The sequence below is a fragment of the Pezoporus occidentalis genome, unplaced genomic scaffold (assembly GCF_034315485.1).
Source record: "Pezoporus occidentalis ecotype Australia unplaced genomic scaffold, CSIRO_AGI_Poc_V1 ctg70, whole genome shotgun sequence".
NCBI lineage: Eukaryota > Metazoa > Chordata > Aves > Psittaciformes > Psittacidae > Pezoporus > Pezoporus occidentalis.
The window spans coordinates 78,316-102,584 of record NW_026916053.1 but is presented as its reverse complement, the minus strand read 5'-3'; the positions used below and the strand labels follow the sequence as shown (position 1 = coordinate 102,584).

General features: G+C 39.7%; 1 protein-coding gene and 1 long non-coding RNA gene across 5 annotated transcripts in view; one reads left to right on the top strand and one right to left on the bottom strand.

Moving 5' to 3' along the window:
• The window catches only part of SLC9A8 (solute carrier family 9 member A8), a 27,357-nt gene extending 6,117 nt beyond the window's left edge, over nt 1–21,240 (top strand). For 3 of the 4 annotated variants that reach the window (XM_062642213.1, XM_062642214.1, XM_062642212.1), the window contains 13 exons: nt 2,005–2,063; nt 4,838–4,921; nt 5,841–5,942; nt 6,616–6,650; nt 7,823–7,966; nt 9,220–9,350; nt 11,205–11,318; nt 13,502–13,618; nt 15,078–15,160; nt 16,496–16,607; nt 17,035–17,255; nt 18,292–18,438; nt 19,729–21,240. In XM_062642213.1, coding sequence (XP_062498197.1) covers nt 2,005–2,063; nt 4,838–4,921; nt 5,841–5,942; nt 6,616–6,650; nt 7,823–7,966; nt 9,220–9,350; nt 11,205–11,318; nt 13,502–13,618; nt 15,078–15,160; nt 16,496–16,607; nt 17,035–17,255; nt 18,292–18,438; nt 19,729–19,836 — 1,457 coding nt within the window. In that variant the 3' untranslated portion in view covers nt 19,837–21,240. The remainder of the gene's footprint in view (nt 1–2,004; nt 2,064–4,837; nt 4,922–5,840; nt 5,943–6,615; nt 6,651–7,822; nt 7,967–9,219; nt 9,351–11,204; nt 11,319–13,501; nt 13,619–15,077; nt 15,161–16,495; nt 16,608–17,034; nt 17,256–18,291; nt 18,439–19,728) is intronic. The other variant, XM_062642215.1, reaches the window with a different exon arrangement.
• On the bottom strand, nt 9,227–24,269 carry LOC134175851 (uncharacterized). Its single transcript, XR_009969166.1, has 4 exons — nt 23,895–24,269; nt 14,426–14,494; nt 11,205–13,223; nt 9,227–9,350 (listed from the first exon to the last, which is right to left on the bottom strand). It is a non-coding gene; the product is annotated as an uncharacterized LOC134175851 (long non-coding RNA).

Below are 24,269 nucleotides of genomic sequence, written 5' to 3'. Positions count from 1 at the left end.
GAAACTGTACTCAGTAACAAGAATAGTAATTCTAGTAATAAAAGAAGAGCAGTTTGTAACAATGTGTGGGACAGGTTTCTGCTGCTGTTAAACCCTCCTGGTGAGGCACTGTTTTGTGCAGCCCTGTCATGACTTTGCTTAGCATAATCGGTTTAGTAGTACTGTTGTGTTATATGCAGGTAGAAATAACTTGTGCTATGTAAATGTGTAAGTTGTATGACTCAGGCTCATCCTTTTCCCTTAACGTCTGCTGTTGCCTTACTTTTTATATTCATTTAACTTTTGATATAATGAAGGGACCTCATCTGCATGTGACACTGTTGTTAGGTTCAGTTTGTGATTAACTCTTACTCCAAATAAGAGATTGATAGCAACCCTTTGGTTAAGCCTCTGGAGCTCACAGGATAGGGATGCCCAGCTTGTAGCCCACAGGCCACAGCTGGCCTCCTCACAGGGGTCCAATTCCACCAAGTCACAATGGAGTCCTTCCATGTCAGCAGAAGTGAGCTGAGGGATTCTCCTTTCTTTTAAATCCTCTCTAAACATAGCTTCATGTGAGGGCTTTCAATACTAATTCATAAAATACCAAAAGTTTCTTCAGGAAATACACTTCCTTAAGTCTGTGCCTTCAGATGTAGGCTCTGGTTGTTGTGGTTTGTTTTCTCCCCACATAAACTTCCTGTTAAGTGATAAAAGTAGTTGCTGCTCTGCACAAACTAGAAATGTTCTAGTCCTTGGCTTCTGACACAGCTTGCATCCCAGAATGGAAAGCCTGGCTGTTCGTACTGAGACCTGTGTTTATATGGCATGTGAGTGGCTGTATCTGCATTCTGTTCTCCTTTAAAGAAGAGCAGACCTTTGATGTTCCTACATTTTTGGTTTGCTCTTCCTTTCCATAGAAATGATTTCATGGAACAACTATTTCTATCCTCTGGGACCAATGCTTTCACATATTTTTGTATGAAAGAAGGCTTAAGCCTCATGGCTTTGTGTGTATGACACATGCATCAGGAGTAATCCACGTGATGCTATTTGTAAGACTCTTGTGATAGCTACAGCATGAGACAATAAAAACAAGAGTTTCAGAAAAGCATACTTTAAAAACTTCTCTGTCACTTTTTACCTTGGATTCAGTGTATTCATTCCTACATCCAAGTGTTTGACTACGAAGTCTCCATAAATAATAAACACAGATCTGGAATGTGACTAAAGACAAATTCCTCGTAACTCCTTGAAAGCAGTTAATGACAGTTCATGAATTGTCTTTGTGACTTCCAGAAGAAATCTTGTTATTTCGGCATTTTCTGACGTATCTGAAGATGTATAGGAGGAAAGAGCAAGCTAATGTTTAATCATTGAGTTTGTAGCACCCTTGATAAAATTCTTTTATACTCAAATGAATATTTCTACATGACTTAAAGGATGTGTGACTCATTTGGGAAACAGTTCTTGACAGTGTCTCCACCTCAAACAGAATTTGCTGCCTACCTCATTGCCAGTAAGTACTATGACTTCACTGAGACAAAATTCACATCTGTGGAGAAGACTGATTTCAACTTAAGCTGTGTTAGTGCTGCACATAGCATTGAAGTGACAATGAAGGGTTTGTGCTGTCACACAGATATCCAACTCATAACTTCCTGATTATTTAAGAAAGAAAGGTGGAATTTGATTTGAATACAGCTTAGTTGAGTAGCATATTTTTGACTAGTTAAACCTGTTACCTTTATGAACCAGTGAACCCAGCACTCTCAATACACACGTTCAGTATTTGGATATCCCAAGTGACAGTCTTTTGTGCAGGAAAGCTATGGTATTGCATAACATGTTGGAAACTGTCATATATCAGACCCAAAACAACTTTGTCTTTTTGTGATTTAGGAATGAAAAACCTGCCGCTTTATGTTTTGTCTTGTTTTCAGTTTTAAAGCATTGTTGACCAAGAGTCGATGAACAGTGTTGTGTTCTGTGAAAGTTTCAGCATGTTATCTCATTCTCTCCTAGGTATCCTTATGGGAGCTTTTATAAAAATCATAGAGGCTCAAAAGCTGGCCAACTGGAAGGTACATTTGAAGCAATTAATTTTTAATGAAAAGAGAACAATCCTTGACTGTAATATTAGCTTCTTTAGATGTAATTTCCATAAACTTAAGCACATGATACTTGATACCACAGCTTGGGCTTTTTTTAACTAATAAGCACAGCCAATTTGAGGTCCTGATGCTGCTGAACATTTTCTACACAATATTTTTTTCCCTGAGTAATACTTTTTAAGGTACCAAATCTGTTCCTATTCAGACACATGATAGAAGAAGGCAATGGGCATCTTTGGCATTAGTTACAGTAAAAAATATAGTAATTCAGTTATTTGTCTTGTGTACTTTTTGACTGTATTTAGTCCTCTTCCTCCTTTTGGAGTTAATTTTCATAGGAAAACACCACCACATCACCAAAGCAATGAACTCTTCACTATTCTGCTTTAATTTAAAATCTTGCACTATTTAAATTATAATTTTGTTTCACAGGATCAGACAGTTTATTAGGATTAGATCAGTGAACTGATTGAAATCACAGGGATTTAAATTACTAGTTTTAAACAGGATTTATATTAGGAAGCTGAGAATCTTGGGCTGAGTAGTGAATTTTAATCCTAGCTTGCAGCTCAGCATTTGTTGGCAGTTATTTCCCTAGAGGAAGATCTTTTTTTCCTTTCCTTAGTTGAAATACATTAAAATGAATAGATTTTCAATGAGGTGTAGCTTTTTAATTACATATTATACTTCTTTTTTTGTCAAATAACTACACTAATTCTGTGTACATTCGTTTGAGTGATTACATAGTTCAAGAGTTACGTAGTGATACTGCATTTTTACATGTTTACTTATTAGAAACAGTGGGTGGTGCACTAGTTAGTGTGTTTTTCATTCCTGATTTATGTTAACTGGATTGGACTTAAAATTGGAAGTTGGTTAGGCAGCCACAAAATCAGCATTTTACAATAGCTTGGTATTGGTTAAATAAAATAATCTGAAAAAAAATCATGTATGCAGGAAAAGAAAAAAATCTTAAAGTTTCTTTGAGCACTGATTCTATAAACACAGGAAATATTGATCATTGCTAGTGAAGTATGCAGTTTATTTCAGGTAAGCATTGGTCAAGTCTTGGGAGGCACTTGGGGATGCTGTGACTGGTTGCTCATGTTATCAGCTAAGGTAAAGGGTCACAATTAACCACATTATTATTTGCTTAGTTACTTTCACTGTACTAAAGCTTAGGTTTTAACATAGGCTGTCAATTTCAGATGTGAAATCTTCTAGTCAAAAATTATTATGCACTTTATAAAATGGTTTTAAATGTTTAAATATACTAGATAATTTTTATGTATCTGATATGGGGAAAAAAATAAGAGTATTTAACTGCAGCCTGTATCCGTGTACAAAGCAAATCTTGAAACATATCCCTGCCCTAAGACATTTGTAATGTTATTTCTAGCAATCATGCCTTACTAAGTCTTCAGCGGACCTTGTACTTGCTGATGATTCTTGCTATCATGGCAGATAATTCCAGTCCTCATGGTTTACTTTCCTGGTCTCTGCTTCAGTGCAGCACAAATAAAAGTCCTTCCTTTTCATTATTTCTCACCTCCTTGTCCAAATATGCCTTCAGGAGCTTTTAAACAGTGTAATTAATTGAGTATGTGGAATTTTTGTTCTAGCACAGTTACTATATGGACAGAATCTAGGTGGTATTAGCCAGTGATACATGGAATTGTGCATACAGAATATCAGGCTAGAGCATTTCTGTATAAAGGATGAGTTTTATTTTCTAAGTCCCCCAAATCCTTTAAGATGATTATCACTGGTACACACAGGAATGAGGCTTTAAAGAGATGAGTACTTCTTTTTGGAAAGCTGGTATTTTAACAGAACAGTCAATCAGCTGTTTAACCTGGCTTTAAACAAAGTAATCCTTGCTTACAAAGGTGACAAGTTCTGCTGTATTCAGAACTGAGGGGACTGGGAGGAGACCTAGTGGGTAAAGAGAGAGGCTATGATTAATCCACTTTCTGTGCGTAGTCTGCCAGCAGAAAAAGTCCAGTGTGCCAGTCTAGGGGTACAGCTCCATAAAGCGGTGTTAGCCAAGTGGTGAGATAGGTGACAAAGAGTAAGGTCACCAAAAAGTAACATCTTACTTCACAGTAGGTTTCATTTATATCACTCTGATAGTAAAAAGGAACCCTCAGAATAGTACCATTATTTTACAGGTATGAAGCACATTTCCCAAGAAGAATCAAGCCTCAGACTCTTAACAGTATTATATATATCTTGAGCCTGTTCACTTGCAGATGTACTAAGATGGGGATCTGATTTCTTCTTGTCAGGTGATGAGTTTTCTAGTGAAGTGTGCTTGGTCACAGTTAACTAGATTATGTTCAAGCCTGTGGCCAAGAGGTCACTGTTCCTTGACAAACCTCACAGGTTTTGAGACCGAGATAAAACGGTAATACTCTATGTGGAAACAGCAAGGCTTTTCCTTAGTCATAAGTAACCTATTTTCTGTGCAGCTTATTTGGAGACAATAATTTAAAATAAGTAATGCCTAGATTTCTATCACTGGATTTAAAAAGCCCGATAGAAGTAGTAGCCCTGGAGTATTTTACTATTCTTCAGTCTTTTATATTGTGATAAGAAAGGAGAAAGATTAATGCCATTTTCATTTTCCAACATTTTTGTTCTTTTGTGGTTTGCTCTCCTTAAACAATATCCTTTTTGGAAGATTTGATGTTATTTCCATAATTATTATATGGTTGAAATTATACTTCATTTTTGTTTTGCAGGAAGAAGAAATGTTTCGTCCAAATATGTTTTTTCTGCTTTTGCTTCCACCTATTATATTTGAATCTGGATATTCATTGCACAAGGTCAGCTCTCGCCAGACACTCATTTTAAATGTTGAGGTTTTGTTTGGAACACATTCTCCTGTTATCTTTGTCACATTTAGAATAATTGCATTGAATTCCATTATATTAGTCATTAGGGAATTGTGAATGCAAAATTTAAGCCTCTTCAACCCAGAATGCAGGGAGTGTAGCTTGTTACTGTTAACTGAATGTTGGCAGGGTATTAGGTACTGCACAGAGTTTGTTTTCCTTGGTTGGAGAGGTTTCGTACCTCATTGGAACTATACAAGATCTGATGTGAAGGAGGCAAAATGGCAAGGAGTAGGATGAGAAGTGGGAGAGGTGGAGTCACTCCTTAGCTAGAGAAGGGGAGAATGTTTACAAGGCTTTCAGCCTTTGCGTGGAAGCCTGTATTTCTGTGGACATTTCTCACAGCACTAGTCCTGCCTGAAATGGTTCTGGCCCTCCCTGTGTGCTTCTGCTTGAGCTGTGCTGCAGGAGAGGGAGTGAGCAGTGGACAAAATGCCATGAATGGGTACCAACACCAAAGATTTTCACATATAAAAATCACAACCTAAGAAATGGACTAGCAGCTGGGAAGTTTGCAAGCTGTTTTCAGATGCTTGTCTACAATGGATGGATTAATTTACAGTTCTGTCAGGTGGGGAAGGTGTCAAAGTGCTGGTAAATATCCAGCTGTTCATCTGAGATAGGTTTGTTGTTAGGGTACAAGACTGACATCCTGTCCTGGGTATGGGAGAAATTTTTGTTCTCCTCAAGGGAGCAGGCTTTTTAGGCAGAGGGTGTTGATGGATGTCCTGGGGTACTTGAAGCTTTATTATCAGTTCGGAATCAGAATCTAATTTAGATGCAAACCCAAACATGACTTTTCTCTCAGATTATTTTCACTAATTTACTTGCTTTTATTACTGTGTTGCAGGGTAATTTTTTTCAGAACATCGGTTCCATCACTCTGTTTTCTGTGTTTGGCACTGCGATATCAGCTTTCATTGTAGGTGGAGGAATTTATTTCCTGGGCCAGGTAAGATTTAACTGCTTCGAAGCACTTAAGTTTATCTGGTTTGCTCTTTGAAAGTCCATTTTTCAAGAGCAGACAAACATAGTGAAAGTGAATTCCTAGGATACAAAGTCCAGTTCTCTGCAGTTGTAGATGCAATATTATATACACCCTTCCATAGGTATAGCGTGATCCATGTTGAAAGCAATTAAGACATGCATTGTGTTTTATTTACTTAGTCTTCCTCTTGGAAAGTGTCCAAAACCTGTATTCCCTAGAGCCAGCCTCTAATCTCCAGTATTAGACTTACTTGTTCTTCTGTCAGTAATTTTTGATTTGCTTCTCTGCCTTGGTGTTTCCCCATTTATTATAGATAATTATATTTTCTCTCAGGCTTCTTTCTGGTAGGCCAAAAAATTGATACTTTCTTCTTTGCCTCTCAAATTTCCATTCCTTTGATTGCCTTAGTTACTCTGCTCATCTCTTTCTGTTCCAGTCCCAGCTGGTCTTCCCTGATTTTGGGTGACCAAAATAGTAGTAGATCGCTGTTAGACTGGGTAATGTCACTAGTGTGATCTTTTTCATTATAACAAACGTAGGATTTGATGAACAGTTTCATTTTTAAAAGCAGCAGAAAAACACAGTTGATTGTGATTTTTCTTTTTCTTTTTCTTTTATGTTTTGCCTATTCTTTCAGGCTGATGTAATTTATAAACTGAACATGACAGACAGGTAAGCTCTTGCAGAATGGTGTAGTGTGTGAAATGAAGCAGTCTTTAAGATAACTGTATATGGGAAATGCACTGTAGTTGGCCAGCTGTTCTGGTTAATGCTTAGATTCAACATGTGTGAAACTTATAAAGAGACTGAACACTTCTAAACCCTATTTATTTATTCTCTAATAAATTTATTTAAATTATACAAAATATAAATAAGTATTATAAATATAAATATATGAAAATAAATATATTTAGTAAACCCTAATATATTTATTATCTATTTATTACGATCTTATTTCCAAATAGTATTCTGTGCTCAGTGATCTTTTTACACAGTTTTTTTAAACAACCTTTAAAGTTAAAACGTATAACTTTGGTTAGTCACTATTATTAATATATATGATAAGGGCATAACTTCCTTGTCCTTGTCCAAATCTTCTCTTAAAAGATAGAATGACTTTTTCATTATCAATAATACAGATTTTTCAAGAACTTGACAAAGGTTCTAAACAGTTTCTTAGGAGTACATCACTCTACCTAGGAATAAAGTTTGTTCCTATCTTTTTGGAATCTGTGTTTATTTATTGTATAGCCAATACAGGAGTTTTCTGTTAAAATCTATAAATACCTTGGGTAGGAAGAAAGAAACATAACAAGTAATACATGCACAAACAGCAAAAGTCTTCCTTACTTGGTTCCAAGTGTTTGACTTTTACACAGCTGAGCAGGCCCATTGGCTCTGTACTGTCTATCTTTGGATTCCAAAGTAATGAAGTTTTAGCAGTTCCCTTTAAATATTCCTTTCTAATACTCCTGAACACATAACACTATGCATGTGTGATACATGGTTTGGGCTGTGTCTGTAAAGTTGTTTGGTTTCCCATTCTTCTACTCTTTTCGTACTTAGTTGGAGTAAGATACTGATACTGTTGTTGAGAGCTGGGAGTTAGGTATTTCTCCAGCATCTCTTCCAGCTGGACAGCAACTTTTCTCTTTTGTTTATTAGTAAATGAAAACCAAAAACGTCCTTTTTCTCCCTTCAAATTCTTATGAATAGGAAGAGAGCATAATTTTTCACTGCATAGAAACTATGACACATAATGCCTTTGTTATTAGTTGCTCATAAAAGTTTACTAGGTACACACTTCTCTTTCATCTAGTTTCCTTTTTTGTTTTGTGTTCCAGTTTTGCCTTTGGCTCTTTAATATCTGCAGTTGACCCTGTGGCTACAATTGCCATTTTCAATGCCCTCAATGTGGATCCTGTACTCAACATGTTGGTTTTTGGAGAAAGCATTCTCAATGATGCAGTCTCTATTGTCTTGACCAAGTAAGTGCATTTGAATTAGATGTGTTTATGGGAACCACAACTGCATTGTTTTCTGTTAATTAGTTATTCAGACATAAAGTAGTTCTTCTATCTCTGTGTGGGACATATCATTTATTTCTGGTGTAAAGCTGAATTTTGTATGATCCTTTGTTAAAATCAATCTATAACATAAACTGCATAGGCAGAAGGAAGTAAATGGATGTCTTATTACCACTACCTCAAGCACCTCGCTGACCCCAGATAACTGATTGCTTTCTCAGTCTGTATGTTCACCAGCTCTGTTTCCATCTGAGGGTCCTGACAACAGAAGACAAACGTGTCCTTTCAGGCTTGCACAAAAATATGTATCTTGCCGAATACTCAACTGTGTCTCCTATATTATTGGCTTATATCCAGTCACACATAAGCTGGGAGGAGTACATCAAGATCCATGCAATAGTTTCATATTTATGTTGGGGATATCACAGGGAAGAACAGCATTCCATATCCTTCTCCTTTGCCCATGATAATTATTTTGAGCTGAGTTAAATAAGTTTTATCTTCACGTTATTGCTGAAGTTAATGAATGTGACTGTGAATGTACAGAAGGAGTAGCTAGACTAAGGAAGTTAGTGTAATTTTTCAGTTAACTAATTGCTTTTGATACAGTCATGGTTCTTTTATGGAAGACCATGAAGGCTGACAGCAATTAAAAGGAACACTAGTTGGAATCCATGTTGTCTTTGCATGGAATTTTTATGAAATTCAGAGAGATCTCTTCACTTTCCTCCTTTGAGCTTCTTTGCTTTTCTTCAGTGACCTTCTTGTCTCTCATCCACGCCTAAATATTTGATGAGAAGTCTTCCTGTTCATTTGTTCTTCTCTCAGGATCACATGATGGGTCTTTTCTTTTTCATGCCCTGAGTTTTTACCGCTGCAGAGCGCGTTTTCCTTTTCAGAGTTTGAAAACTGTTTTGTAATACTGCCCATTATCATAGCCTATTTATGCCATTCTGGGGATTCTTCAGAAGAGCAATGCTGGGTTTCCAGATTTTTAGCAGAATTAGGTTTCCCTTTGGGGATTACACCGAGACTTGATTTAACATCTTTTGACATTCCTCTTGTTATATATATCACAGTAAAAGCCTTTTAAGAGTGGTAGCAACAAAGAAATGGAAGCCTTTGTTGTTGCTCTCAAAGGATGTTTGGTATTTTTGGATCTAGGCTTAGAACTCATAACTGTTTCTTTTTATTTATTTTTTAATTATCTCTAGCACAGCAGAAGGTTTGACAAGAGAAAATATGTCAGATGTAAGTGGATGGCAAACCTTTCTACAGGCACTGGGGTACTTTCTTAAGATGTTCTTTGGCTCTGCAGCGCTTGGTACACTTACTGGTCTTATTTCTGCATTAATATCCTTTTTTAAGTATTGGTGATACATGTGTGAATTGGTGAACTTCAAAATTCTAATAGTGTCTTTCTTTCCCATCTTCTCCAGCATTTTTTAATGGATATTTCCTGTTAGCCATTATTTTGTTGGCCAAGGGTGTTCTCGTGTTTATTTTGTTTGTGTGCAAGGGTGTGCATTAAGAGTTGCATTAAATTTTTATGAACATAATTAAGGTCTGAAATGCTGTGTAGTTGCCTATATTAGTGTGTTATAAAATATGGTAATTGGTTCGTAAATTCAAAATACATTAATTCCATTTCAGTTCTGATCCCTTTTTACAAACATATGGCTCCTTTTTTACATACATAAACTAGTTCATTTAAAAGGAAAAAAAGAGCTGTTTTTCCCGAGGGCTTTTGAGTCAGACCAGCTCATTTGTTCCTATGCATCATATTCAGCAGCTGAATACAGATACTGTTCTATCTGGATTTACACCGAGTTATATTTTGCCTCTTCCACTTCCATGAAGTGGTTGCTAAACAACCCAGAAGCTTCTCTGCCGAGATAAGGAAGGATGTTTCTTTGTAAGTCAGACACCTTTGTCACTTTTCAGAGCTTGTTTAATGTTAACACTGACTTTACTGCAGGTAATCTTTTGTGTCAGGCTTGTACAACAATTATTCATGTCATGTTGTTAAGCACTTTATTTGTAAATAACAATAATAGAGCACTTGATTAACTGCAGACATATTTCCTGTCTTGGTTCATTAGCCTGATTCCATGAACTTTTAAGTCATTCTATACATCACCACAAAAGAGGGAAACAGATGTTCAACACTTCTTTTACTGATATCTAAATGCGAGACAAATAGAAAAACAGCTTATTTGCCCTATTACAATTACTTTGCTTCAAAGTATTGGATTTACCCTGAGCATGCAAAATTTCAGTGCAGCAAAGGATGTATCTTATTAGTTGCCAGCAGATAAATACAGTGGAAGGTTGTTGCTGGTTCATGGCCCAAGGGAATGTGGACTTCCATGTGACAGGCATCTAAGCCTCTGAATTTTAACAAAGATGGTAGGTGGAGTATTTTAAAGTGCTAAGGCCAGGGTGTGATTGAAGGAATATTCCTCAGTGTTAATATTACTGCAAAGCTGTCGTATCCATTTGAAAGTAAATGGAAGTCTAGTGACTGAGCAGAAGAGACTGCTTGCTTTCCTACTGTGGCAAATAACAATGTCTGAGGCAAAATCTACTTGTACTTGGCAGCTGTGCTGCAGGACTGTGCATGAGATGCAAAGCAGCACTTGCAGCCCTTGACAAACATCTGCATTTCTTGCTACAAACGTAAAGTAAGTTTTAAATATCCTGAGCGTCAAAAGGATGTTATTTTTATTAAAACATGAGAGCTATTTTACATTTAATTTGCTCTTTCATAGCTATCCCCTGTTTTTAGAAAAGCCTTTACTATTTAATAATTCTTTATGGATTTTCTGCAGTAGTTTTGGAGCAGACTTCAAAGACTGAACGTGTGAGGAAAGGGCTCTTTTAGATCCATACAGTTGGCATATTGTTATCGGTATTGTAGAGGTACATCAGTAGCAGATCTTTGCTGTCTATAGTCTGTCCATTCTGATAGACTTCTACCAGCAGCAGCTTCTATAAGAAACACTCCTCATTATTTAGTAACCTTTCCATTAATAAAGAATTATTAATCTTTCCATACTTGAGGCAAACGCCAGTGTGTACACTTTATTAGCTATTCAATAGATAAGTACATTCCACATAATCATTATTTTGTCATGGAATGACACAGATTTCAATTTTTCTTTGAATTTTTCCTATGTACATTTTCCATAACATTTACATGTATACGTACTAAAGCACATTGATTTAAGGAAGACACCCTCCCTAGAGTTTGGGATGATGATTATCTTCGCTTACCTTCCTTATGGGCTTGCAGAAGGTATCTCACTCTCAGGTGAGTGGCAAAATGAGTATGTGCAGGTTTATTGGGTAAATTTAGGGAGTAGGTATTACTTGTGTCAAAGAGGGCATTAAAAGATGTGTTTGCTCTACAGCTTGGACTATATAAGAATGTTACAAGTTTGTGAGGATAAGTAGCAGGACTAGATTTCTTGTAAATGAGCTACAGGTATGAAATCGGGCTTTCTCAAAATGTACATGTGAACTAATGTGAGTATTTTAGAATGGATCTGTAGCAGTGTGTGTCAGCATGCTCTCACTGATGTCAGCGGAGTCAGGGGTTTTTATATGTATGAAGATGTGGCTTATAAATCATGGTAGTTACACAATCAAGATGTATAATCCTAATGCAAACATTCCATTCTGCCCACTATACACTCTGAATGTGTCTATAGGCCAACACATATGTAGGGGAATGAAATTATAGGAAACCTAAACAAGTAGTTTGATATGTTAAAATATTTGCACTGCTGTAAAAACAAGTTTTGCCTTGTGGGAAGGTCTCAGCCCATGGCCTTTTCCATTTCTCTTTTATACTGCCTATTAATATAAAATTATGATAAATATTACAGACTTGCAGGGCCATTGCATTATATAACCAACACATCTGCATGGTGGTATACAGTGAAAAAGAACTTACAGTAAGACTCCTAGGTAGCTACTCTCAGGATGACAAAGGTTCTGTGTCATTTTATTTATAAAGACAACCAACCTCCCTCATTTCTCAAGTGCCTTCAAGAATGGCTTCTCAAGAAATCTAAACTTTGAATGACCTTAGGCAGGTCACCTCTGTGTTTCAGACAAAGGATTCTTTTGACTGTACCTCAGCTATTTTAATCCTTCCAGTTGTGTTTATTTGTGCCACTCCTGGGCACACAGGTCCAGCCAAACACTTCTAGTCTATTAAACTTCCCTTGTTTTGGGCAAAGCAGGCATCTCACGTGTCATCCTGTCCTCCCGAGAGCTGCACTGCAGTTGATTTCTTCTGGGTTATATTGTCAATTTTGGTTTGTTATTTCCTCACAAGGAATACTGTAGTTGTTCTTCAAGTGGGCTGCTACATCCTAACCTTTGCAGGTGTAAGTCTATGCAGCAAGCAAGCACAGAAATGTTTAAAACTTCCTTTTAAGATACCCAGCTCCCTGTGAACAGTGAATAATGGACAGTGTCTGTGGCACATCTTGAGCAGTTAGCAAAATAGGTTGATATTCATATTTTTCCTATAAATAACCAAGAACAGGGAAGCAAGGGGGATAGAAAAAGTCCCTAACATCAATCAAAGATTTGTCAAATACAGTGAAATCTGAGGTAGTTGTTCTGGCCTGTGATACCAGTTACTGTACCTCTGCCCAAGCTGTGCATGCCATTAGGGCAACTGAACTCTAGAGTGGAAAATTTGGTGGCTTTCTCCATTGTTGATAGCTGAGACTAATCCCTGTAGTAACATAAGCAGATGGTTTGGTGACCCTTTCTGCTGGAGGCAAAGGACATTCTATAGCAGGTAGAATTCCTTGCAGGCCCTACATAACACACTCTACCTTCCTTATGGTTGGACTCCAATCTTAAAGGTCTTTTCCAATGTAAATGATTCTTTGATTCCTGCGGAGGTGATTTTTGCCCTGAATTCTCAAGTCTCAATAGCTTTTCTGATTCTCAGATAGATAGAAAATTGAGGGTACACCTGTGTGTGTTATTTGTTCCTAATATTCTATGGCATTAGATGTGGTGCACCATACTGGATTGTATTCACATGGTCTCATTCTGCTTCTGGTGGAGTGATTGGGGCTGGCTGATGAGCAGGTAGGAAAGAGGGACACGCTTTCTGGCAGAACTAAATTATACAGTTCTCTAGCCCCCCTATTCTCAGATTGGTTTTATTCTTCTTTTGATGTCACTCTATCTGTTAGGAGAGTGAAAAACCCTCAAGAATTGGCTTTTTAGTTCCTCAATTTTATGGGAAAATGTGACATAATGGGGATTTATCCTAGCTTGCAGGTGACCTATATTTGACCTCCTAGTATTTAATATAATCAGTGGAATGAGACCAGTAATGAATAACAACAGTAATAGAAACCCCACTTATTGCTTCATAAGCTTTTGTGTTAGTAAGAACTAAACCCACAAATATTTGCAGAGTACAAGCTATTCTTCTGTTAACTGCCACATTTTTACCTGCAGGTATCATGGCAATCCTCTTCTCTGGCATCGTGATGTCTCACTATACACACCATAACTTGTCCCCGGTTACACAGATTTTAATGCAGCAGACACTGAGAACTGTTGCTTTCATGTGTGGTAAGTGCTACCTGCTATTAATACCTAATATTAACAGTATAAAAAATTATTTGCCTGAAATGGTGATCCTGATGGGAGCAGCAGAGGTGTGAATTTTCTTTTAGCCATTTGTGTGTCAGTGATACATGTCTTTAAGAGAAGAATTCCTAGTGGGGGCTGGAAGGCAGTCAGAAGTCACCTTTCCTGCCATACAGGATAAAACATACAATAAATCTCTCTCTCCCAGCCTGCAGGCTCCTGCTAAGATTTGCCACAAGATTGACAACCAGATAGAGATCTCTGACTCCTATATTCCTTTGGTCTATTTTTAGCTTTAAAAGATGGATTTTTAGCAGTATTTTTAACATTATTTTAATAATAGCTTCAAACTGAGAAGTTTTTGTAAGTAGAGATACAAGCAGCAAAAAGTCCAGAGCCTTTCCATTTCCTTTTGCAAACCAAAGTTTCAAAGAAATCACATGCTTATTACAAATATATCTTGTTTCTTTAGGGGATTTCATCCATGTGTTCCATATTGTTCGTAGGAAAATGCATTTGGAACATAGTCAGGGGGTGACCTTAATGCAAACTGAACTTAACCACTTGTTACCTGAGCACAGTAGCTCACCAGGGTTTGATCTTACTTGATTACAAATGCTAAAAAGCACATATTAATTGAAGTCTCTATAAAGGAGTTATTTAAGGTACCGTTTTGAACATGCAGACATAAGTAGCCAGTACACAGAGTCTCACCAAACAGTGTCTTACGCTGCTATGGTCTGTCCAAAACCATCCTGTTTTTAACTGCCATTATGATAAGGAGCCTACCTTGCTGGGGCTGAAGTGAACTGATGAAACATCTTGACTCTGTGATACTCTGATGGTAATGGGTTGATGCTGTGGAAATAAAATGTTTGGATTACTTAGTCATTGTGCAGTGGTGGTACTATTTCAGATCTGCAGTATCACTTCCGGAGGTTGTTAGAATATATGAGGGTTGTTAGATCAGTGCAGTATTTTATTGCAAAGAAAGTCATGAACTGCTGCCACTTAAAAAAGTTTAATGAATTGAATATTTTATCAACTTGTTCAACTTGCAGGATACGAGATTGTGCCTGACAATCAGTTTTATATAGAATCCAACTCAAAGCTACAGAAGTCCATAATAGTCCCTCATGTGACTTTTGTTCTGCAGATTCCTCAAGTTAAAAATTCCCCAGTCTTTAGAACAAGGTTTTGTAACCTTTGTTCATACTTACTACAAATTTACAGTAAGAAAATTACAAACCTACACACACTGAAGTGCTGTCCGCTGACAGCAAGTGGAAGAGTCAGACCTTTTGCATAATGCCATTTGTGCCTACTTTGTGCATTCAGAAGTCAGGAAATACTATTTTATGCACTGCATGTAATAACTGATAATAGGAGTAGGAAAGATTTTATGTAATTGTTTATTTAAGATGTGATTTCTCTTTTTCAGAAACATGTGTTTTTGCATTTCTTGGCCTGTCAATTTTTAGTTTTCCTCACAAGTTTGAGATGTCCTTTGTCATCTGGTGCATAGTAGGTATTTACTTTCATCCATCTTTTTTCAGATGCATTTTTAGTATTGGGGTGGGGGGAAGCAACTTACAGTTAATATGTTTTAGAATAGTTATGTTTTATATGGGCTTATGAAAATACTTTTTATATATTGAACAACATTAAATGATTATTCTTCACTCTGCGTTCACCTTCTTCAGAGGAAGTCCTTAACTCAAACCTTCTCTAATGTGTCTTCATTCTTTGACTCCATTCTTAATTCATTTTGCTTCATTCCGTATTTCAGTGTAACTTTATGTGCTGGCACTTTGAAATATGTTTCACATGAGGATTACCTACATCTATTGCTACTGCAATTGTGTAATATAAAGACATGAAACGAACATTTTCTTTTGCACAGTCAAAAGAGGGAAATGTGAATCCACTTTCAGTCACATACAACAATGTATCCTAGTGCATTTTAGTCTATGGTTTATGGCAAGAATTGCTACCTACAATTCCCAGGTGGTGATACCAGCATGGGGAGCTACTCTTGCTGCATTGCACCCAACTTCTTTATCTAATATATATATCTAAGGTGTGACACTTCCTTCTATGTAGCATTGCCCTCATAGGCATAATATAAATTGTGTAATTTTGGGGTGATTCATAAAGGAAAACAGCACAGCCCTTCAAGGATCCTGCTGACTAATTCTAGGATATTTACCTTATCAAAGTCTGTTTGTGGTGGAGCTTAAAAGCTTGTTTGTGAAAACCTTTGCTTTTCCGAGTTAAAAGTTTTCACTGTATTTGTTAATTGTCTGCCATTAAATCAATAGTACATCTTTTTCCCCTCTCAAAACATCATTTCAATGTGTGGTATATTTTGTAACCATACCCAGGAAAGCATTGAGGAACTCCATTACATGCTATTTGTTTGGCTTCTGGCCTTTTCTTCTGAGGAACTGGTCCATGGGGAGACAATAGAAATATCTTATTGCATCTTAGTGTTGCACCAAGGGGACAATTAAAGGAGCTGAACTGACTGAACTGAGGAAGACTTTCACCCAAAGTAATTCTTGGTCCCCCTGGAATGCCTCTTGGGTTTCATTTATTTATTATAAGTAAAGTAGTGTCTACTCTCTGTCAGTGACAAGTCTGGTTTAGTTTCTGTTAAGCAGACAAAACGTTTAAAAACTTAAATTCCACATTGACCTATGCTGAGAGATTTCTTCATGTTAACTTAGCAGCACTTCTACTTGCAAGACTTGTGATGAAAAGAGCACATGCATCTGGGTTGCACAGAGTAAGGTGAAACTTGGACCTGCATGAATGTAATGCATCAAATGGTCTTTTGCTTTTATTTCTGTTTTTCAGGTCCTTGTTCTGTTTGGTAGAGCAGTGAACATTTTCCCACTTTCCTACCTACTCAACTTTTTCCGTGATCACAAGATCACCCCCAAAATGATGTTTATCATGTGGTTTAGCGGTAAGTTAGAGCTCAAATTATGGAGAAATGGAAAAAATGTGTCTTTTTCGTTGCATGGGCAACTCTGAGAGGAACCAGTTTACTGCCTGTGGAGCACAACTCAGCTGAACATTTGCACTGTTCTCAAACCCAAGTGCAATAGATATGTTCTTTCCCCCCTTTGTGACAGATTGCTATGGGTGATCCCCACTAAAGCTTTTCTGTAAACAGTCTACTATTCTTTCTAGGTCTAGCAATTTCACAGTTTAAACAGCAGTATTTGAAGAGCTTAGACTCATTTTAGGGTGGTAACCAAATAGTAGATGAGTGGGCATAGTAGGACTGTAAAAGTCTTTTAAAGATAGAGAATTCCTGTTGGGCTATCATGGTGCTGAGGACCATTGTACCTGTTGATTCATGCTTCATTGATTTGCTGTTCTCTGATAAGGTTTACGTGGAGCAATTCCCTATGCCCTCAGCCTCCATTTGGGCTTGGAACCAATAGAGAAGCGGCAGCTCATTGGGACAACAACAATCATCATAGTATTGTTCACCATTCTGCTGCTGGGAGGAGGGACCATGCCCCTCATCAGACTGATTGACATCGAGGATTCCAAAGCACGCAAGAGGAACAAGAAGGACATCAACCTTAGCAAGACGGAGAAGATGGTTTGTTGGGTTTTTTATTCAGAGGATCACTGATTTTTATTTTTTACTAAAAAGTAAAACAAAAGCAGTGGAAAAGCCAAGGCGGTAGGACAAAGCCAAGCAGTGTAATTCTGACATATCCCAAAGACAGAGCTTGGGTACTGTTTACATTGTTTGGACAAAGGGAAGGGAGAGTGTCTCTTAACTCAGTCTAATTATAACTCTATCCACACAAATTAAAGTAACCCCTGCAAAAGTGTAAAGCAGATGATAGAGGATTGAGTCATATACAGAGGGAAAGTAGCTAGTACAACGTGAGTCATGAATTAATCATAAAAGGCAGATGGAAATTGGAAGAAGCCAAAGCAAAGGCCATGAGAAGGTGGTATCAACAGCACCCCTCTGACTGCCTTTTATGCTAAAGCAATTTCCAGCTAAGCAAGAGTACTGAAGAAAACTAACAGCCAGTGTGAAACCTCACGTGCAAAAGACTGAAATACGTGAAGTATCCCAGAGCATTTTCCTGGTTTTCCGCAAACCATCAAACTACACATAGGGGATTGTTCTGTAGGATCTGAAAAACAGCTCCTCCTGGCATGAGGTTTCAAAATGCTTGCAGTCTTCAGAACTATCTTACTCTGTCCACGCAGGGAGGTATGTATAGGAAGGGCACAGGGATAGGGTGTGTTCTGACACAGGGTTTGTTTTCAGTAAAACAATGACATTAGTGTGGCTTGCTGGATAAAATCATTGTTCAGCTCACAAGAGAAAACCTGCACTCTAGAAATCTGTTCTCAGCAGTAGCAGCAATACAGAATGTGGAACATTTGAGACCTTTTACCTTTCAGCGTGAAAAGAGAAGCTAAGTGGCTTTGGGAGTCAACAACTGGACAGATTTGTATAGCTATAATCCCTGGTAGGCTGGGGTGATAATTTCCATCTTGTTCCAGCACAGGAAACAGTTGTGAGAAGGGAGAGCACAGAGCAGAGGGCTGAGCAAGCCAAAGGGATGACTGCAGCATTTCTCATGTTACTGCAACATTTGTGATCTTTCCAGGGAAACACCATAGAATCTGAACATTTATCAGAGCTCACGGAGGAGGAGTATGAAGCCCAGTACATAAAACGCCAGGACCTCAAAGGGTTTATGTGGCTTGATGCCAAGTATTTGAACCCTTTCTTTACCAGAAGACTCACACAAGAGGTAAGTTTTTCCTGTTTTCTAGGAGAAAAGAGCCCATGGTAGAGTTGGTTGTCATTTCACTCTGTACCATTCAAAGCTCATAGTGTAGCTGTGCAACTTGCACATTAGGTGGGAAGAGGGAGCCACCTAATATATTACTTGTGTGTATGTAGAGCAGCTGTAATGAAAAGCTGCACTGCAAATTTGCAGGTTGGATTAAATGAGCATCTCTCAGGGCTACCACAGTTAAACTTTAAAATGTGTACGGATTTATTGCCTCTAATCTTGCAGAGTGCCATGAACAGTATCAGGAGTTACTAGTTATTACTGCTGCTAGAAAAGCTGCTGCCACTCACACAGAGCTTTTCAAGTGCTGTCATGCAAAGTTGCTGCCTTTTACTGTACATGGTCCTGTGCATTCTGGACCTGGGATTTGTCTGCAGAGTGCAGTTTATATCTGGGAAATACACACCAGCATTGCAACCTTCACCTTTAAGACTTCTTCACTGGGAGACTAAGACTTTGAAGCTGTAAATGTAAAATGACACCTGACTGAACATGTAACTTAACACTAGAGTGGCTCTGAGAGGTGTAAATACTCTGCCATTTTCACTCCCATGCCTCAGAAACCTGAGGCTCCTTAGCCACACTGGTTTGGGGTGGTTTTTTTTCCCCACAGTTTTTCCAGTTTGCCATAGAATTAAGCATTTTTGCTGTGGAGTTGATAAACTTGCGTGAAGTGTGCACATTCCATCGTCCTAGACTTCCCATACTATTTTTCTCTTGTTTTGTACCTTTCTTTTTAAATGAATGTTTTCAGCACTTTCCCACAAAAGCTAAAGGCATTTTTTGCAAAACCAAAAGGGACTCATGAAACCAGAGTAAGCATCTGATTCATAGTTGGTAGCCAGAAGCATAGGCTGCCATCCAAATTGCAACCAAAGGCTAGAAACATAAGTACATGAATCACCAGAGCAGGTCACAAGCAACCCAATGGCCCTGGGAACATGCAGAGAGAAGCAAGATTCAGAGCCAGGCCATGCAGACAGCATCAGGGTTGTTGAAACCCACAGAGCAGGACTGTGTAGAAAACACAGGTATAAAAATACCCGTCATCAAAAATAGCATCTGTGGCAATAATTACTGCCTGAACACTTGATGAGTATTTTCAAGTCGGAAACAGAATTGCTTTGCATGCTTAGAGACCAGGAGTGGATTAATTCCTAAGGAGACTAGCCTTTCTCTTTTGCTCTAACACACAAGTAGCATTGTAGCTAAGTAACAAACTGTTCTGGTTTGCATTTGCCTCAGGACTTGCATCATGGGCGCATACAGATGAAAACCCTCACAAACAAGTGGTATGAAGAGGTACGACAAGGACCCTCAGGATCTGAAGATGATGAGCAAGAGCTGCTATAGGACACCAGGCAGGAGTGCAGTGAGTCTAGATCATTAGAAAGAGGGTTTAAGGATCAAGAGTCTGGCTGCACAAAAGCTGAGAATGAACTTCCTGATTTCAGACACATCTTGTGCTACATGTTTAGATACAAAACCACAGATCTACTGGGCTTGATATTACTTGTCAGTGATGGAAACCGTAAGTGTGAGACACTGGAGTGAATGAAGAACCTTTCATTCAGGTTTTACACCATAGCAAATTTAATGCAGCCTATTGAAAAGCAAAAACATCTGCCATGAAAAGATCACATTGTTTAATGGGGGGATTGTCTTCCTATTATGAAATCTGTTGTAAACATATGCTGAAGTACAGAGCCACATATGACTCTGCAAAACAGAATGAATTGCACTTTACTTTTTTTATATATATATATATATTCATTCACAGCATGGAGAATCTTGACAGTTTATACTGTGAATGTTTCAGCACTAGTAAGGGAATCTGACTGGAATAGTTCTGTAATTTATGGGATTTGCACATTATGGATCTGGAGAAGATGTGTACCTTGACAAAAAGCATATGTTGCACATACAAGAAAGCACCTCTGGGAACTGGTGGTTTTGTCCTTTAAGTTCTTGATTTCTATTTTATGGGATTTCTTTCTTTTTTTATACTGACATATCAAACCCACAGAACTGATTATAGCACGGTTTGGGGAGTGGGGGTTGTGTCACATAGTACAGAACCACATTAGACATTGGAGGTTTAATGTCTTCTCTTTGGCTAAAGCCAGTTGCAGTTGGGTTTCTGTAATTGGCAGTTGCTCTTTGCTGGCACTTTGGCTTCAAATCTCAGAAAACAGCAGCTTTTGTTTTGCCTGATTCATGAAGTATCCCTAACACTTCAGAATCCGCTAGTGGAATGTTTAAGTTCTGGTGGAAGCCAAAGCAGTGTGTACACACACACACCTGCAAAATCTAACCCAGGTACAAAGATACTGCACATTGCCGAAGCAGCCTCAGTTGGGAAGTGCCAAACAGCTTTCATTAAGTTGTTGTTTGTTAATAGGGTTTTTCTCTGCTTACACTGTTTCAAAGCCAGCAGTATCATTTCACTTCTACATGGCCTAGTCCATTTGCTCAGAGTTGCGTGCACCTACACAGACCCACAGTGTTGGCTGCACGTTTGCCACGGTTACATACAGCAGTTTGCTCTTACTGCCAACCCACACCCCTCATTGGGCATTTACATATTCACTGTCAAAATGTGAATCATAGTTCTGCATGTAAATCTGACATGCCAAGTGCACATATTTGCTTCTGAGAGTGAGATGTATTTTTGGTCTGGTTTTGCTACCAAGGTTTGTAATCAACAGCTTACCACTGGCAGAAATAAAAGTTCAAGAATGTATTTAGAATCCTAAACCTGTGTTGTCTGAGCTGCTTTCACAGTAACACATCTTGCTAGAGGACTCCCTTCTTCCCTTTCCCCATCCCATTTGTTTGAAGACCTTAATCCCAGAGCTGAAACATGCACTGGTGGGAACAGGGCATGAACTTGGCTTCTGGTGCTGCCCAGAAAGCAGTTAATGCTTGCTTTATCCTTAGGAGAGGGTCTATGTAAATCTCAGACTTTTTCTTCACCCTTCATGGCAACAGTAGCTTAATTACGTTCCAGTTTCCCGTCAGCCTCCCTGGGTTTCTCAATACGAGCACACCAGGCCAGGAGCTGCTGGAAGGGCTCTGGGAGCTTCCATTGTCACTGGAAGGTTCACACTTATCTAGGTGCTGTTGCAAGGGGCTTTGTGTTATCCCTCAGTCATGAGGAAATGTAAATTAGCCTCCAATTTCTGTTGTTATTCCGGTGAAATGGGTCACCTGAGGACTAGGTGGAGGCACGTCTCAACGGATCAGCCCTTTGGGAGCTCCATCGGGGCATCTTGAGCGTTCCCTGCCCTCTGCTGGCAGTTGGTGATGGTGCTCCGGCACCTAATGAGCCATGTACGGGGGATGGTGCTACCCGTGAAACTGCAGCAATTAACTGATAGGGCTGGAGCTAATGAAATCCCTCTGCAGCAATTACAGTGAAGAAAATCTGGATGGTTTAATTTAAAACCAGCTATCCTAACACTTAATGAAATATTACATTTGTCAAAACTTGGAATTAACACAGCTTTGCTCGCTCTCAAAATAGGCTCCAACCCTCCTTATTTGGGAACCAAAACAAGTTTTTACCATAGTGACCAATTTTCATATTCATTTATCTATACATTGACTTCTCTGTGTTAGCCATTTCAGGTTGGATTTCTTTGCTTCACTCAATATGCTCAGAAAACAAAAACTCTCCGTATTGCCTTGCAGTTACTTCTGCAGAGTTTCCTATTTTACCAGGCCAGTATTAAACTCTAATCCTCTTCCCACAAATCCCAGCAGCCCCATTCGAACTTGGTGCCATCTACAGATCTGTGCAAGAGTAAACCTGATTTTATTATGCTCCCTTAAAAGCAGAGGCACCAGGAAGTACAATGGATAGTACTATTTGCAGAGCCCTGATGTTCTGTCAGACAGCAAACCCAGTGGCTGTTCCTCCTGATGACCAAGGCCCCATGCAAAGGAGAAGGAGGGGGAATCCTAAGACTCCAAGAATTTATTTGCCCATGCCTTGGGCCCATCCCATTCCCCAGACCAGCAGGGGCTTTCACCAGGTTTCACTCCACAGCTCAAGGACAGCAAACCCCCTGCTGCATCATCACTGCCAGCTCACAGGCACGATCTGTGCCTCAGTTTCCCCACTAGCCGAGATGCCGTCTGCAAAGCCAGTGAGCAGCCCTGTGAGCTGCAAGGTCTTGGAGCTGCTAAAGCTATGGTCAGACTGGCCAGGCTGAGGGCAAGCCCTGTGCCAGGCAGGGCTGGGATGATGCTCTGAGCATGGTCCAGGCTTGCTCCAGCACAAGCCACCCCTGCGGGCGAGAGCTCCCAGGTCTCATCCACAAGAGACAACAGAGAACGTGATGTGAGTCCAGCATGCCTCCTGCAGACGCATCACTGCTCGCGTGTGCTCCAGAGTGACACATCTGGGGGCACCCCGTATCCCGATACAGCTGTGACAGCCACAGATGGAACAATCCTTAACACAGCTCTGGGTTACATTCAACCTGCGCCACCTCAGAGCCCCACCTCTGCCCTGGCCCCAGCCTACTCGTGACTCACCAGCCGAACACAAACACCTCCAGCTCCCCGTGCCTCTGTTCCATCATGATGGAGATGTCATTTTGAACTCAACCACACCAAGTGTCGTTTAGTTTAAACATCAAAGCACCTACAGGCTGTTTGTACAGCCTGGCTTAAAGGCTGCCATAGGAGGACCAAAAGCAATGGACATGACGTGCCATTCAGGAGATGAACCTTTGGAGACCAGGGCTCTGAGCTTTGTGTGTTAAACACCCTTCTTTTCCTGCACTCTGCAGGCCAGGTCACTCACACCAGAGGGGAGGTTTTCACTCATGGGGCTGCATTTAAAGCTCAGTGGCACAGACTATGGCTGAGAGATGCTGTTGGGGAGAATGGGCCACAGGAGATGGCACAGCCAGAGCACAGACACCAGAAGGCAAGGTGCACTGTCAGCTCTGTGCAACCAGTGACTTCAGAGGTACAAAGGGTCTGGATGCAAGGAGTCACTAGCTCAGACTACACTGTTAGTAACTATACACTGGTTATGTATAGATCAATGGGGCATACATGTCTGCACTTGCCTCAGCACCTTCAGCCTCAAGAGACCAATTGAGGTTGGAATAGGATGGCTATGTGAAAATAAACCCATCGCTGGTGAAAGGCACACGTGGCAGCACCAAGTGTGGAACACAGCAACCACAGCACACCTGCCCGGGCACCAAAGCCAAACCAGGGCAGCCCTGCCTTGTTCATTCACCAGGGCCAGGCTCCACCAAGCAGCCACACAGCCCTGCAGCCCCTTCCCACCCACTCAGAGCCGATGATGAGGCTGCAGCAGCACCAGAAACTCAAGGAATCAGCTCTGACACCCAGCAATCACCCCCAAACCCTACCCAGCACAGACCTACCTCAGCCCCAAGGGTGAAGCCACATCCTCCTCACAGCAACAGCCTCACCTCAGTGGAGATGCCCTTGGGGGTGGGCTCTTATCCCCGTGCAATTGGTGAATTGGCAGCACCTGATGGCACCATTCCCAGCTGGAGACACTGATTGCATCAGCACCCATCGTGCCATGGCTCAAGGGCTCCAGCCTGGCAGGCAGGAGGACCTGGGTTACAGCAGCCCCAGGTCATGCTGGGGAGAGCCCCTGGACCTGCTGGAGTTAATGAAAATGATTGGGATTTGCTAAGTGCTTGCCTGGCCTCCCCACCAGCAGGAGCATCTCTATGAATGTAGGTTAAAGCCCACCCAGTGTTCCACTATTCAACGTTGTCTGTTCCATC